General features: G+C 37.7%; 1 protein-coding gene across 9 annotated transcripts in view; it reads right to left on the reverse strand.

Moving 5' to 3' along the window:
- Positions 1-223: 223 nt before the first annotated feature.
- Positions 224-15,418, reverse strand: part of CNOT2 (CCR4-NOT transcription complex subunit 2) — a 94,949-nt gene continuing 79,754 nt past the window's right edge. For 4 of the 9 annotated variants that reach the window (XM_075600255.1, XM_075600247.1, XM_075600254.1 and 1 more), the window contains 8 exons: positions 13,860-14,016; positions 13,117-13,273; positions 12,003-12,064; positions 11,859-11,908; positions 10,652-10,752; positions 8,871-9,015; positions 6,476-6,604; positions 224-1,481 (listed from right to left, as the gene is read on the reverse strand). In XM_075600255.1, the coding sequence (XP_075456370.1) occupies positions 6,506-6,604; positions 8,871-9,015; positions 10,652-10,752; positions 11,859-11,908; positions 12,003-12,064; positions 13,117-13,273; positions 13,860-14,016 (771 nt within the window). In that variant the 3' untranslated portion in view covers positions 224-1,481; positions 6,476-6,505. The remainder of the gene's footprint in view (positions 1,482-6,475; positions 6,605-8,870; positions 9,016-10,651; positions 10,753-11,858; positions 11,909-12,002; positions 12,065-13,116; positions 13,274-13,859; positions 14,017-15,418) is intronic. The other 5 variants (XM_075600252.1, XM_075600256.1, XM_075600250.1 and 2 more) reach the window with 4 other exon arrangements.

A 15,418-nucleotide genomic window follows, 5' to 3' on the forward strand; every position in this document is an offset into this window, starting at 1 on the left:
ACCAATATTTTGTTACCAACTGAGGAACTTTTAAGCATGTCACCATGTTGGGTGAATCATTTGTATTAACTATCTATCCATATCTCCTTAGCCTGCTAATTGAAGATTTGTTATTCTAGCACTTTTACCATCCTTCTAAATTAGAAAGGGAACTACTTCAAGCGAGTACCCTTATCATTGCGCAAATGATTTCACAATCTCAAATCAAAAGTCAACACTGCAGTGAGGAGAGCTTTTCTACTTTATTACAAAGAGAAGAAGCCTTCATGTGGTCAGAAAATACAAGATTGATCTTTTTTTTTTTTCTTCCTATGAAACGCTGCTGTTCAAACAGCCAGAGTGAATTGTCTCAGTTCTTTAAGTCCCATCACGTTCACTTGGGTATGGATGTCCTTGGCTGCTGAAAATCTGGCCCTTTAGTGCACAGGGCGACAAAGGAGTCCCCTGACCAGCAGTTCCAGAATGTCCCATTTTCATATATTGCATCCATGCACACCTCCTAAAAATGAGGTACAGCAGGGCAAACATTTCCAAAATAGGTGTCATATATATAATATATACACATTCGTACATACATACCTTTATTCATGTGATGTCCAAAAATTTAAAAAAAATGTACACATTTATTACAAAATCGTAACAAAGACTGGACAGTGTTTTGCTCATTCTGGAAAGATGAAGCTCAGTAATACACAACTCTGGAAATTGTCCAAAGGTTGTGGCAATATCTTTGTCCTAAACAGTCAAATATTCTTGCGCTAGCACTTTCTCTGCCAGAGGGAGCAGCAGTCCCTTTGCTCTGCAATGCGCTGCAGGTCCCTTTGGCTGGGAAAGGGGCTTAGCATGGCGAAAAATTGCCTTTCAAAAAGAAGGGGGGAGTAAAATGAAGGAAGGTGACCTTGCCCATCTTTCCAAATGAAATACGAGAAGGATCTTCACATAAAAATGTACAAACGTGTTTCTTTTATTACCAATAGTGCTACAATGAACAATGCAAACTGTTGTCTAATGTTGTCTTTTTTTTCCTCTCTCTCTCTCTTGCTCTCTTCCTTTGTACAATTTGGAAACTAAGTGGTAAACTTTGTCAGTGTACTGTACTCGTGTGTGTATACAGACCCAGGTCTGTCTGCTGGCATTTAAGGAAAACAAAAAAACAAAAAAAAAGAGAAAAAAAAAAAATATCCAGACCCTGCTCAAACTAAAGAAACAAATTACAATTATAGTTGTTGGGCAGCACATAATTAGTAAGGCAGGACCTCAAGTGATGATCCCTTTGCAAGAGACAATTGCCAGATCCTCAAGGAATTAAAACCAGGATGCCTGAGCCACATCAGTTCTGCAGTTATGTTGAGTATTGTGCTGAGACAGCCATACCCCATGAACAGGGAAGTCTTTTAGAAGGCTTGCTGAGCAGGGTTGTAGTTGAAGGTGGATGGCAGATGAGGCCTTTCTTCTAGCTTGTCATATTCCAGATGGAACTCCTGTCGAGAAACAAAAGAATATACTTTGTTTTCACAGAACATAGCGAGGGTGAGGTACAACGGAGGTCTACAATTGATACTTTTCATTTGGGGTTGTACATTTCTGCCAATACATTTTTAAAATTGTAATCCTGCATTGATTGTAACACTGTAGGCCACTCAAGTGATTTCTAGAAGATTTCTAGAAGTTGTTTCTAAACGTACAATTATCAGGCTTTCAAGGAATTAAGTTTACAGCAACATAAAGAGATCCAGCTATTAATCCAAGAATACATTTGTATTGGTGACAAAGATAACCTTGCAAAGCGAGATTTTAATGGTTAGAAGACCACCCATTGAGCGCACCTGATCTTTGAACAATGGTAATAAAAGAAAAAGAAAACAAGTCTGAATTTCATGCACAAACTTGTCAAATGTTTATGCAGGGGCACCCAGTACATGGTACTTGATCGTATCGAACACCAGTAAAAGCCTTCAATGTTGTTCCCCAAAGAAAAGTACATACTGTATATTGTGAAATACAAATGTCTCATTTTCTTTCATCATAGAAAGGCCTTTTGAAAATCAGGTCTAAAAGGCTAGCAAACGTGGGGACATATTTTAGGTCGCCAAATTGATCGGAGTAACTTGGTTGAAGAAATATTAATGCACATAGGAAAATAGTTACCAGTTTACATTGTGGCCCACTTTTACTAAACAGAGTTAAACTGCAAAGCATCTTATGCCACATTTCAATGAATGGGAGTTAAGGTATCTTATGAGTTAGCACCACCTAGAAAATATGGCACTACATAAGCTAAGTCGGTGGGCCCAAGTCACTTTACTTCATGCAGATGTGAGCAAAATAACATACTGTATGCAACATTGGCAACATATATATATATGACAGTGTTCGACAAACCTATACATTTGCTCGCCCCGGGCGAGTGGATTTAACCCCAGGGCGAGTAAATATTGGCCCAAGCAGCACACGTTTGGTATTAGGTGGCGAGTAGATTTTTTTTGTGTGGCGAGTAGATTTTTTGGTGATTTGTCAACCACTGTATATAGATATATATATATATATCTATATCTATATATATAATAGAAATGACATTCCACCTTCCTCGTTTCTCTCTCTTACTCATATATAACGTAGATCCAATGTTGCATACAGTATGTTATTTTGCTCACATCTGCATGAAGTAAAGTGACTATATATACATATATATTAACAGGATTTGTCAGAAAGGAAACATTTTTTCCCCTCTTTTTAAAAAAAAAAAACCTCACAAGACTAGTATTCATGGAAATAAAACAAAAATAATAAAATGCCCTGCAATATAATATACCCACACTATCCATTAGGGAACAGGTACTTAACTCAGATTATATAGTGGTCCTTCTTGACCTGAAAGCATATTGCTGGACAATTATTTGGAAGCAAGAAATTAGATGTGCAATATGTAGATAACAGGGGAAATTTACAAAACGGTTGCCCGGACATCTTCCAACGCCAAAAGATGCCTTCGGAAAATGTAATACATGGTCGCTGGAAGGTATCTTGTGGCTGCTGATAGATTCAGTCTGGCCCCAGAAGACGAGTACTGCAGAAGACGTGGTCACACATCTTTTTAAACGAACTCAACTACCCAACCCTTGTATACCAAAGGGGTTACCTTGTATGATATTGCGTTAGTCTATTTGGTTCGCATGGTAGTTTAGGTGTTAAGAGGTCAATTAGCCCCATAGTAACCACAGTGGTTATGATGCATGCACACACTGTTGGGGTAAACTGATAAAACCATTCCACATCGATTATACCAGATATCTATAGCACATCTACATATACCTGACATCTTCAATGGGGAAAGCAGTGTAATTCTTCCAAAGCTTCTACTTAAAGTAGGTGGTCTGGAAAACACCTTAAGGAGATGGCGATGTAGTTGGAAGGTGCCTTCCGGCTATTGTAATACATTTCTAGTCGACACGGTATCGATTTAATACGGCTTAGTAAATCCATCCCAAAATGTTTGGTTTAGCAGCTACTCACACAAGCCAACTGCATGTATAAGTCTGTGTAGTAAGGCACTCCTCAATGTAGTTACATCCAAGGTGTCACGGAAAAGTGAGTGTATACAGCAATGCAGAAGGAAGATGAAGCACACTTTGGGTTAACAATAAAGCATTTTTATTGCAGTGATCGACGTCTGTCCCCGTTGGGCCCCTTGTCTCGGTTCCAATGGGGTCCGAAATGTCGATCACTGCAATCAAAATACTTTATGATTAACCCCAATTGTGCTGGATCTATGTACATATGTACGTACACATACGTGCATTGCACACTTACACATACGTGCATTGCACACAAACACACACACCAATCAGAAGAAAAAAAAACTGCAGTTTAGATGCTCCAACTAAATATTTGCAGAACAGTTGGGTCTGGCATGAGATAAATCCACCACCATATTATTCTAGAAAGGTATCAACAATATCAGCGATTACCAAAGCCAACACATGTTCTCCTTGAAGGTCAGAGCTTTTACTCTCTATCCTTCACTTTTGGCAATACTAAATTGTAATAAAGCATCTTGCATTATGATCGTTCTATTCTTATGATTTGCAATTAGAAATGTCTCCTGTACCAAGAAAAAAAAAAAAAAAAAAAAGACATTCACCAGCCTCTCTAAGATGTAATAGGACAAAGCCCTACGTTAGAACATGCTTTTTCCCAAGAAATAGCAGGGGGGGAAAAAAAAAAAAAAAACGAAAATGTAACATTAAAACAATGTGTTTGTCTTCACAAATACATTTTTGGACTCATACATAATTATTTTCACAAATCAAGACATCACAGAGAAAATATGGACGATCGATATAGATAATGTTTGAATGGCCAACAACGCTGATATGCTGCACTGCAAAATCTAAGTTGGTCAGGACTGATAACCCATTCTATGCTCTTATTTACAGTTGCAGATAGATTGGACTACTCTCCGGCTAAGTAAAGCTAGAAATGTCAATCATGATACATTCCACTAATACATTGGATCCACAATCAATAACTTATCTGATTCTTAAGGTGAAACTGTACTAAATTCTTTATTCAATTATTGTTTCTTGATGCTGTAACTGTCTGTATGGAATTTACTTAAACTAAATGTTCAGATGCCTTTAGGAAGCTGCCTGGATCCTTATTTAATTGTTCATTCATTTCCTTCTCCAGTCTGTTATTCACTGTGAAATTAAAGTAAAATGTTTCCCTATTAAATGACTTAATTTCTATTACATTGAATCAATCCCCCTCATAATTAGCTTCTTCAATTAGTTACACAAATCAAATAAGGTTGTGTCACATTCCCTTAAATTCTAACTTTGTCCTACAATTATTTGGTGGTTTAGAATGAAAGTTCCCCTTTCAAAGCTTACATTCAAATCATACAGACATGCACATGTCCCACTTCAAATGTAGTCTGAATAGTTTAAAGCAGTAAGGAACTAGATTAGATCAGAAATGCATGTATTTCTTTGTTGCAATACTTAGACAATCGTTGTGCGTGAGCTTTTAAGATCATATAGATGGCTAAAGATCATAGAGATGGATAGAGTTCATCACAATCAAAAATACTGTACCTTCTAAACAAACTCAACTCTGGCTTTTACTTAAAGCTGCAACCCTGCTCAAATAACTGTGCTAAGCACATCATAGGAAAGAGTGACCAGAATAAGGAATACTACAAACACAAACTAAAATTGCCACGTTGATTTTGTTTATTTTACGGATTGCCAATACAGACTACATGATTAGTATTTTGTTTCCCAGAATCTCACAGTTTTCCCACCTAACTGAAGGCAATGACCTTATCAAATGTCTATGTCCCATAATGTTGTATTCACAAGCAGCAGGGCTTTCAAGAGGGACTTTATTCTAAAGGTCAAAGGAAGTTTAGGAGGGATGTCCTTTCAAAAAGGGGAGAAAAACATTTTTTCTTCTTCAAGAACAAAAGAGATTGCATTTTTGATACTCCCCTCACACAGTTGGGCATATGCCACCATAATGATCCATTACAGTATACATTCATCACGGAGGCCGATGTGCAGAAAGCAAATGTGCAGTGTGGCTACTGACCTGTATGCATTCTGATTCAAACGGCAACGCCTAACCTATGGTTCTCAAGACACAAATCTTTAATGTCAAGAGAAAGATTATAGGTTCTCAAATTGCTTGACTTTGAACTTCTTCATAAAAATGCCCCTGCTTTGTTGTTGGTTTTGTTTTGGCACATGAACCCTGCATAAGATGCAATTCTCAGTTTTCTTCTCGACTTAAAATAATTGCATTTATTTTTTGCCCTTCCATTATCCCACCAGATAACTATGGTAAAGGTATCCAAGCCAATTATATAAAAATACAGATTTTCTAAAGATATATATATATATGAATTTTTAATTTGTCATCGCTCCTCCTTTTGGACTCATTTAGTACTTTGTAAGAAGGATTTTCATAGAGATGGACAGTAGTGTCTCTTTGCCATGTAAGAATTGGATACAATTTACAGTATTTGTTTTAGTCAGTCAACTTTATTTTTGGCTGAAGGAGTAACTCCCATCCTTAAAGTAAATGAACCCAGTTGAAATTCCAGCGTCAGGACCTCTCTGTGTGACTTCTTTACAAATAACTATCTCCCATTACCGAGGACACCAAAAAAGTAATTCAAGGCCAGTGCACAATGTACAAAAAAAAAAAAAATCTGTATTATTACAAATAAATAATGGACAGTCACAATCTAGTTGCCTTTATGGGGCCCAACATACATTCATATAAGCTTTCAGGAACACAGTATTTACTTGATTTGTGTTTCCATTACTGTTGTGTGTAAATACTGTAAATAGTGCTAAGAAATAATGATATGCCAGGCTTAGAGAAGGATGCTTGCGGAGGAAACCCATAGCCAAATATGATGCCTACATTTTCCGTGTTTGGTTATAAAGAACAATTTAAGATAGCACACCTTGATGAGTTCAGGGACGGGGACTGCTGATCACATGTAGTGTGGATACCACCCGCAGGTCTCTGTGTTGAGGATTTCAGCGTTGGAGAAGGCATCGCGCCCGGCCCTCTGTAGCTGGGCCTGGTCCACCTTGTGTGATCGTGGGGGAGGAGATGAAAGTACACCTTTTAGGTGACAAATGGGTGGCCATCGGGGGATCAGTGTTTCTCCTTTTCACCACTTTTACGGGCACGATTAGTACATGAAGTGTGGTGATAACACTGGGCTTTCATGTACATGTAATAGCAATAAGGGAGCTTTGTTATAAATCAGAATCTCTCCCCCTATTGACCTTCAGATGGTAACACTTTCAGTGAAGCAAGATTAGGTGAGGAAGAAGGGCAATGATTTTCCACTTGTACTATGTTATATTTCCTATGGCACCCCTGATCTAGTAGTAAAAGGAGAAAACCTCTGACCACCTGCTCATTCAAAATGTATGTTCTCAATATAATTATTTGAGGATATATATGTCTGTGTACACATTTATGGGTGTGCCTAAAAGTACAGAATATTGTTTATATGGTTTATACTGATAATCATCAATTCCACAAACAAATCAGGCAGAAAGCAATCAGTAGCCGAGAAACACAATGTGAGCAAACAGAGCTTTCGTATCAGGTCTTTGGTCCTACATTCCTTTAACAAGAGCACTAACAAGCAATTCCCATCACATGCATGTTCTGCGCAATGTTTTAACTTGTATTTGAAAAGCAAACTATAATTAAACATTAAGTAGCACTGGTGAGAACACGCTGTTCAAATGAGTATTTCTGCCATTGTGGGACAAGGCCGATTTAAAGCAGTAAACCATGCATGTATTTCTTTTCTTCCCCCTTAATTTAAAAAAATGTTGTTTTTTTGAAATACGATTGATGCAGGGGGCCTCCGAATCCGAAACCCATTAATTTCAGCCATTGGGCCCCACCTGTTTCTGGAGATACATAACTCCGTATTAGGTGCCGGTAGCCGCTCTGGCTTGCATCCAGGGTTCCCATTATGGCAAATTTTCAAAACTCCCAGGCCTTGCGGGCCAATAGGGAGCCGTGACGTCACCCGGTGCGGCTTCCCATTGGCCCATGTGACGCGTGAGCTTTAAACTGCAGAAAACCATACAGAGATACAGACAACCCCTTTGGAGGTCTGTATCTGTGGAAGCAGGGTGTCTGCCGGGCAGAAATCAATGGGGTTCATCTCCGGAGACCCCCTGTATAAAAAATGAAAAGAAAAAAAAATAGCGGCTTGGATGCTCCTTTAATAGCAGTCGCGGTAAACAAAATTGTCCTAAGTATTGAGAGCAAAATTATTCGTTTCCTTCATGTAAAGTCACTATTTTTAGTCTGTTTTGGAACTTACATCCAACATCCTATTATGGGGTGTATGCATCAAGGCAAAAGGGGTGCACAACAATTGCACTAAATGTATCAAATAACAAAATCCTATTATAATTGGTGCTTTTGTTTATATCTGAAAACTGCCGCAACTTTTGTCTCGATACACGTGGGCCAAGTAGTTCTGCTCTCATTATATGCACTGGCCAGTTCTCATTGCTGCTGCACTAGAAGGTGCCTATGCAAATGTCCTACATTTTTACTAGATATGCCATTATTTTTTTACAGATAGCATAGAAATGTCATGCCACATCAACTCTATTTCCATATGAAACCTCAACTGAACACAATATCGTTTTACAAGCAGAGATATAGATCGATACACCATGAGAAAATGCTTAGACGTTCCTAGCTGGGCAGACACTTTTTGCCCTCAGTGGAGAAGAGTAAGAGTAGGTGAATGCTGTACACGTCGTCTGCAGCAAAACAATGGTCAATGTACTCTATAAAATGAGTTAACGTCTTTAATGAGGTAAATGCAATACAAAACTTACCAAGTAGCAGATGGCCACCTAGCTCCCCCAAGCATGAAAGGTATCCCCAGATACTGTACAGAGGTCAGTGTTATGCTGATTACTATGTATTATGTAAGGCAACAAACAATGCGCTGTACACAATCCCACCACCCATGAAAATTAACATGTTTCAAATAATTTGAGTACTTGCCTAGTTTTCTTTGACTCCCATCCAATGCCAGGAGGGTCATTCTAAAAAGAAGGGCTCTCCTACTGGGTACTCTGATGAGTTAGAGAGTAGGGCTTTATTTGGGTCATGGGATTGTGGTCAGGCTATAGTTTTATCAAGGCGTTTTGGTGCATAAAAAAAAATACAAAAATATTCAGTATCATTAAAAAATGCTGTAGAGACATTTTAGCAGAAGATGGCATTCCATTTCCTTTTCTTCTACATAAACTGCTCCTTTATCATTGCACATTGTATATATTATAGAATATGGTGAACCATACCTTAGCTACTTTCCTCCAGTTGAGACAATCAAAGAAGTAATACGTTCCCCTCTCATAGGTGTTGGTTTTCATGGTTGGTTCCATTCCGGGTGCCCTGGTAATCCATACTCGTTCTTCTTTGTGATATCTCCAGTCCCTGTTAAAACTGATAGTTAAAGATAAAACAGAGCAACATCAGATCAAATCACTCACTATCTTATCCGTGATGCTACTCATATTCTAGGAGAATATTCAAAAAGGACTAGCTGAACAGGCCTTCCACAAAAGCAAACCGACACGGCAGTCAATCCTCTGCATCTCTGATGAAAAGGTAATGTTTCCAAAATAAGTTACAAAATGACAAAATTCAGTGCTAAACGATTTTCTGTTCGGTAATATAATGCTAATCATTTCATTTATAGCTGCATTGTCACATGAAATATGTGGTTTAGTTTGTGATGTTACCTTAGCCCCTTTCCACAAAAACTCCCTTATTATTGTTAGCTTGCTACTCACTGGTGGCCAGAACTGCAAAGAAAAGGACGGCTGTAATGTGCAACGATTCCATCCTACCATTGCCCCTCAGTCAGACTACCAGAAGAAGGCTAAATAACTCTAGCTAATCCATGATGGAGGGTGAAATGTCAACATTTTGACAAAAATCCATCTGTACCCATAATGAATTCGCACCCAGCATGCAAATGTTTGAAAGTTGTTGATGTCCTCTGTGTTAGAGGGGTAAGCAACACATTGCCTTGCAGTGCAGCACTAAAAGGGGTTAATAGCATTACCACATGATGTAAGAGTAGCTCAACTGCTACATTAAAAGGTGCAATCCCTGTTAGTTTGCAAATAAACATTTTGAAAATCTTTGTCGCCCCCTTTCTTCAGGGGAGAGGAAAGTTTATTCTGACACGGAGGTGTATTATACCGTGCTAATTGGAGAATTGGTAATTTGCTAAATAGTTCTTTGGAGGTGTCTGGCTCCTCCTTTCAGGTTCTGAGCACCTTACCAGTTCTCCAATCAGCAACAAGGTATAATGCACACCCCAGTATCAGTCTAAATCTCCCTCTCCACTGAAACAGTGGTGAGTGTCTGACTGACAGAAATAGCAGGAATATGTGTAAGTAGTATTATGTTTCACTAAGGAATTTGTGCACCCACCGTTTTCCTTCACAATGTTAAAGGATTTTTGTTACCGGCTTAAAACAGTTTAATTGCACTAAATCACAAAAGGCATTAAGCTGCGTTCATTTAACCCTTTGGGCACTTTCACATATTCCACCAAGTTTAGCCCATAGGAAAATAAGAAATTGCATTAATTTAGTTTAGTTACGTGCTATATTGGAGTTTATTTTGAAGGAGTTAGCAGGCTTGTAATAATTGTTTGATCAAAAGATTCAACTGGATGGCTCCCCCCCTTTTTTTTTAATTAAACTTGGGTTAAAAATTTAGAAACCTGACGAATAAATTGCAAGTCAATTTGGGAGGAGCGCTGGAATATTAGATTTGTTTTCCATGCAAAGCTGGGATGCCTGCACAGTGCACCTACTGAAGATCAAGTGCTGGGTGGCAATTGTGCAACCTACCCATCCACCTGGGGGACACTGTTATTATAACGATGTATCTACTCATGGAAATATACACAAGAGTGGAAATTAGATTTTGTGAAAAAGGTATGTATTGTATACTCGAACGGGGTGGAACATCTATAAACTAAACATGGCGGGATAGTTAATAACATTAAAATTACTACGACATGAATCATTAACCAAAATAGTTCAATATAGTTTAAACATACAGCTCCACTGCCGCTAAAAGCTGTAAAACATCTCCGCCATTCATGTAATAAAGATAGAACAGCAAGTCTTCTCCGTATCGACCAAGTTTTATTGCAGCCAACTATAAAAGATAAGAATTTATGATTTAAAAAACAAATAACAAATTAAGTTTTAATAATCTTCAGTCTTGCATAATTGCATAGTAGATGAGGTTGAAGAGAAACATGCGTCCATCAAGTTCAACCTATGTTAACTTCAGCCAGATACTTATCTTATTATTTGTCTCGACTACATTTACGATAGACTGTGCCCGTGTGTTTGGCAATACAAATTCTAAAAGGAGACTGCAATGCATTGATATACTGCCACATGCAATACTGAAGGGGTTAGGTTTCCACATGTCCAATAATTCTTTTATTTTGTGTTCATTTTTGCCTTCATTGCTTCAGTTCTTAAAGCAAACGTTAAAGAAAACTAATTCCTTGGAAATTGTGTACTGTATTTCACTCATGAAAATGACTACTAGTCAAATGGGGCCTTTAAAACAGCAGCAAATAAGTCCATCTCGTAATGTTTTCTTAAAACATGAGCTTTATCTAATAGCACGCATGCAATAAATGTATATTAATTCTGTTATTACATATCTTAATCTCATTACCAGGTATCCTTTTATTACAGGGCTTTGTTTGGCGGAGGACCAAAGAACATTTACTGTCATTTATCGTAAATGATGATTCTTATTATGGTCTACAAATGTTTATGTAGCATTCCTACTATGGATATAAATCACTGGCTGCTCAAATATTAGTGTATACAACAGAGCCGTTGTTATGCACACAATGAATGTTGCAATTTAAATTCACAGAAGATTAGGCTACTTTCAGATTCAGGACGTTTGAAGAAATCTACACCTGCAAAGTACTTTCCATCTCTTTGAAGACAGATACCTGCACCCACTGGTAATTTAGGGGATCACAACTTTACTATAGATCATACTGAAATAAAATTGGACACACGTGTTTTGGTCTCTAAACACAGATATCAGATTTAACTTATTGAGCAACCATTTAATTTCACGGTTGAGGTATCAGCATTGGCCCAGCAAGTTTTAACCAGTGCATGGAAGTGCAAAACTACAGTATACATGTTTTCCGACCCTTATTCATACACATTTTCTTCACTGTGCTGCGGTGATATGAAGGGACATTTAAAAAAACAAACACTTACCTTATCCCTAATGTGAATATTCGTTAAGTATTCCGAGGGGACATGGAAATCTAAACAAAAGGACAGAAAATGGACCAACTTTAAAAACAACTTAAATTGCATTTATTTACAAATAGTTAACACGAGATTAAAACCTTTTCATACCGATGTCTTGTGGTCGACAAGGTGAAGATGCCCATGGTGATGCAAATTTCGGATAAAGATTTCTGGGGATAAAAATGTAACACTACTGATTACTAGATATTTTCAACAAGTTAAAATTGTATTAAAAGCAACATTATTTGCGTAAATACATGATTAATACATTATTTATATTGTAGAATTATTCAGTATAAGTATACAATATACATTACAAGAAATTGTTACCATGGCACTTCTCATATTAACCCAATAATTGGGCCTGGAAAGGCTGTAGCCTATGTGGTATTTTTGTTTCTTCGTAAGGTTGCAAGTTTTTACAATCCGGGTTCTCCTGATCTATGGCATCAGTATGTGACAGTGAGTCAGTATATTTATTTTATCATTGGTTTCTGTGTGTCTCTTGTATCTTCCATTGTAGTACATGAGGAACATGTTAAAACATTTTAAAAGACCAAAAGTAGCATAGACTTGATGTTATATGGTAAGGTTTTGTTGTGCTTCCAATTGTTTTACAGTTATTATAAAACCACAAACATTATTGCACTATTGCAACGCAAACACAACAATGAATAGTGTTTTTGTTCCCGGTACATTACTACAGAAATCACCTACATTAGTATTGTATTTTTTGTCCTGATAGACTGGGATAAACAACGTGAGGTAGCAACTAGATTTCATGAGGCGAACCAGTTTTTCTAACACACAAAAAAGAGCAATATAAGGACCGTTGGCTATAAAAGCACAGCAGTGTACTTCAAGATTCATTAACAAAGAAATGCAGCCCGATTGATGAATCACATTAAAAGTTGCTGGAAAAGAACATATGCATAAAACATCTAATGAGACTAACTTGCCCAAAGGAAATCTTTCACAATGGCAAATGACTCTTGGTTTCTTAAAAGTGTATCTAATTAAAGCAGAAAATGCCTGTGAGCTATCTATTTGGATAATGACAGTTTGCTTTTTATCAGCTTCATATTTGATAAAACATCTCCCGGCTTCTATCTTTCTATTATCATAGAAAACCCAGCACAGTAACAGACTATCAAATAACAAAAAAAACAAAAAACAACTCTCTTTGGGAATCAAAGCTAATAATTGGACCAAGTGAACTTACTCAGGAGAGTTAAGGTTGAGGCCTAGTGTTGTCAAGTCACTTCCTAATGCAAGATGTACCATTCCTGGGTCGGTTTCTGCTGCCCTGATGAATGTTAACAAGCCAATCATGCCAAACTGGTCTGTCACCATGCCTTGAGGAATGTTGGTAACTCGGCCTGAACAAGGGAGGAAATAAAGTGAACCATGCTTATAAGCATTTTGTAACTGTACTGTGGTCAACATGGAAGAGAAAACATTCATAAAACAAATAATTTATTTTACATCTGGAAATCAAAACAAGATAAAAAGTGCACAAGGAGTGTACTATAACATTAATGCATTTGAAAATTGTACCAAATACAGAAGAATTTATAATGCATCTGATCAGACGCACTATTGGAGAGGGTTGGGGTTCCTTACAATGCATCTGATTTCAGACGCACTATTAGAGAGGGTTGAGGTTCTTCAGAATTTCATAATATAATTATAGGGTTCCCTGACAAAAAGGTTAAAAAAACAAACAAAAACACTGGCCTAATGTAACAGGGGTTTATACAAGAGTGAAAATGCATTTGTGTAGCTGTACCCAATCAATACAAATATTCTGTTCTGCAAAAATCCAGCATTTCCCCCACAATTACTACTTCTATTGGAACATTATATTGTACAGCTATATAGGCAAAGACCATTCAGTTAATAACCAACAATGCAGCAGAATCCTGAAGCTTGTATGAGAACAGTAAGTTTAATATGAAAACTCACCATCAGATAAAACCTGAATCCCTTTTTTCTGCTGGTTATTATTTTGCGTTGTTGAACTTTTGTCTCCGGGGAATTTGGGTCCGTCTGTACTTGAGACAGTCTTTCCTGATGTATTTAAATTCTGCACACAAACAAGTGCATGATGGTTACTGAAGTCCTACATACAAAAATTAACACTTTAAACCGTTCAAAACAAAAATCTGAGCTTAACTTAATTTCCCAGCTATACATCATTTCCAGATATATTGTAATATTGTTTAGTTGTTCTACTGCTTCAGTAAAAAAACACAATGGGATTAAAATGGTGTTCGGAAATGTAGCTCGTTTGTTTTTTTTAGCGCTTAGAGAAGTTGATTTGCCAGCACTAACGGAAAACGAACAAATTACCTTAAATATCAAATCAATTGCTAATTGGCTTCTATTAAAACCGCATCCCAGAGTGGCACTGTTATTTCACACTGAAAACTGTGGCCCTAATTATTCCCATAATTTGTTTGCCGTGGTGTAGTCCATAAGTGAATTCCCTAGCAATGTGATGTGCATCAGGGGTGCTCACTTCCAGTCCAGATTCCTCCCCCACCCAAAAAAAAAAAAACAGGTCGGGTTCTCAGGATATCCCAGCTTCAGCACAGGTAGCTCAATCAGAGGTTCAGTCGAAGACTGAGCCTCTGATTGGGCCACCTGTGCTGAAGCTGGGATATCATGAAAACCTGACATGTTGGGGGCGGGATTGGTGGTCTGGAGTTGACCACCCTTGATGTTGACTGTACCATAGGAAATGGAAAGAGACCAAACTGTATGAAAACAAAGTGTGTAAAGAATGTACGTAACAATGGCATTAGCTTCCTTAAACAAATGGTACTCTGCTTAAAGCAAAGATGTGGCTGCTTGTGTTTCTTTTGGAGATTAGACACACATTCCTTTTCTTCTGATCCTCTGAATAGGGCAGTGTCTGTGAATCAAGTGTTTCCTCTACACTTACTCCATCCTGCCCTTATCAAATAGTCATTGAAGGTAAAAAAATAAAAATGATATAGAATTGTTAACATCTCAAAAAAATAAACGGATTATTTGAGATATTAAACAAACAGATATTTTGGCTTAGTTTTTCACTGGCATGTGAGTCATACAAACATAGTATAAAGCGATATTCAAATGGGCAATAGAAAACCCAGAAATTGGTTTGATGTACTGTACATGCTCAACCTAATTGCATTCCCACAAATGCTAAGCTTTGGAAACAGATTTCATTTAGATTTTTTCGTGTATATTGCTGAAGTACAGGCATACCCCGCATTAACGTACGCAATGGGACCGGAGCTTGTATGTAAAGCGAAAATGTACTTAAAGTGAAGCACTACCTTTTTCCCACTTATCGATGCATGTTCTGTACTGCAATCGTCATATACGTGCATAACTGATGTAAATAAGGCATTTGTAACAGGCACTATAATCTCCCCGCTTGCACACAGCTTCGGTACAGGTAGGGAGCCGGTGTTGATGTTCAGGACGTGCTGACAGACGCATGCGCGAGCTGCCGTTTGCCTATTGGGCGATAT

Source organism: Ascaphus truei, chromosome 5, assembly GCF_040206685.1.
Source record: "Ascaphus truei isolate aAscTru1 chromosome 5, aAscTru1.hap1, whole genome shotgun sequence".
Lineage (NCBI taxonomy): Eukaryota > Metazoa > Chordata > Amphibia > Anura > Ascaphidae > Ascaphus > Ascaphus truei.